This window comes from Nicotiana tabacum, chromosome 22, assembly GCF_000715075.1.
Source record: "Nicotiana tabacum cultivar K326 chromosome 22, ASM71507v2, whole genome shotgun sequence".
Lineage (NCBI taxonomy): Eukaryota > Viridiplantae > Streptophyta > Magnoliopsida > Solanales > Solanaceae > Nicotiana > Nicotiana tabacum.
Window position 1 is genome coordinate 57,516,010 of NC_134101.1, and position 1,805 is coordinate 57,517,814.

At 39.3% G+C, this 1,805-nt stretch overlaps 1 protein-coding gene across 1 annotated transcript; it reads left to right on the top strand.

Moving 5' to 3' along the window:
* Positions 1–758: 758 nt before the first annotated feature.
* Positions 759–1,358, top strand: LOC142175871 (uncharacterized). Its single transcript, XM_075242876.1, has one exon. It carries the CDS (start codon positions 759–761, stop codon positions 1,356–1,358), a length of 600 nt encoding a protein of 199 aa, XP_075098977.1.
* Positions 1,359–1,805: the final 447 nt, after the last annotated feature.

Here is a 1,805-nt window from a genome sequence, read left to right on the forward strand (position 1 = left end):
AGTTGATAAATGTTGATCATATATATATCTAACTCAATAAAGGAAGAAATTCTGCTTCATAAAATTCATCGATCATCATTCCATATATGTAACTTAAACTTAGTTTTATTTTTATAATTTTATCATCTCAACTTTACAAATTATCATGCATCCATTTCAGTTTATACAAGAATACGTAGCATTTGAAAATTTAAGAGTGTTTACCCTTATTAATAAAAATAAATAATCAATATTCAAAATAAGTGTTTGAAAAAATTATTAAGCTCCTGAAAATAATAAATATCATAGGTAATTACAAAATCTGTATTTATAATTTACCACCAATTGAGAATTCTTTACCCACATTAACTTTTGGATTCCACTAAAATTCGTGAAGTGGTTGATTTATCAAAACTAAAAGCAGAAAAATCTTAATTAATTAGTTGACTTCAAAATATTATATAATAGTAAAGGTTATTAATTAATTATGGTATGGTTTCTCTCTCATTTTTCTTTTATTATCTTAAATATTTTCTTAGTAAACTAATCTCATTATTGAAAAACCAGTAAAAAAACAAATCATTGTTTAAGTAGGAAAGGGGTCCAATTTTAATATTTGTAATTTTGTTTTGATAACCTGATGAAAATTAAGCTTTTTTGTTTTTACACTGTCATTGTGGGGTGCCTTGATGAAGGAGAAAGCTCACGAGCTGGGGAGGAGGTTGTTGGCTATGGGGGCCTGGAGAAGTAGTGGGGAAGCAAGCGGTATGTGGACGATGATGGGAAACCGTATTAGGGAGGCGGCAAGAGAGGTGCTATGGGTCTCGAAGGATTACTCGGGCGGGTACAGGGATGACTGGTGGTGGAACACCGAGGTCCAGGGTAAGGTGGAGGGAAAGAAAGCAGTGTATCGGTGGTTAGTGGAGAGTAAGGACGAGGAGGAGAGGCAGATGAACAGAGTAAGCTATAAGGAAGCTAAGAAGGTGGCAAAGTTAGCGGTCACGGAAGCAAAGAATGCAGCATTTGGTCGCATGTATGAAGAACTGGGGGACAAAGGCGGAGACAAGAAGTTATTCCGGCTGGCCAAAGCGAGAGAGAAGACGGTTTGTGATCTAGACCAAGTGAGGTGCATCAAGGACGAGGAAGGCCGATTGTTAATGGAAGACGTGCAGATTAAGCGGAGGTGGCAGATGTACTTCCATAAGCTGCTGAATGATAAAGGGGACCGAGACATTGTGCTAGGAGAATTGGAGCACTCCGAATATCACCGAGATTTCAGCTACTGTAGGCGCATTAGTGTCGAGGAGGTTGTCGGGGTTATGCGTAAAATGAGCAGGGGCAGAGCGACATGGCTAGACGAAATTCCAGTAGAATTTTAGAGGTATGTGGGTATAGCAGGATTAGAGTGGCTAGCTGGACTGTTTAATATTATTTTCAAGACGAAGGAGATGCTAGAAGAATGGAGGTGGAGTACGATGATTCCTCTATACAAGAACAAAGGCGATATCAAGAACTGTAGCAACTATAGGGGCATCAAGCTACTGAGTTATACCATGAAAGTGTGAGAGGGGGTAGTAGAAGCGAGGGTGAGGAGGCTGGTGTCGATATCCGATAACCATGCCTGGTCGTTCCACTACGGAAGCGATCCATCTTATTCGAAGGTTGGTGGAACTGTACAGGGATAGGAGGAAGGATTTACACATGGTGTTTATTGACCTAGAAAAAGCTTATGACAAGGTACCTAGGGAAGTTCTTTGGAGATGCCTGGAGGTGAAAGGTGTTCCGGTGGCTTATATTAGAGTGATTAAGGATATGTATAATGGAGC

Bases quoted from the DNA above. Each gene is read 5' to 3' on its own strand.
- LOC142175871 (XM_075242876.1), top strand. From the start codon at position 759: ATGGGAAACCGTATTAGGGAGGCGGCAAGAGAGGTGCTATGGGTCTCG.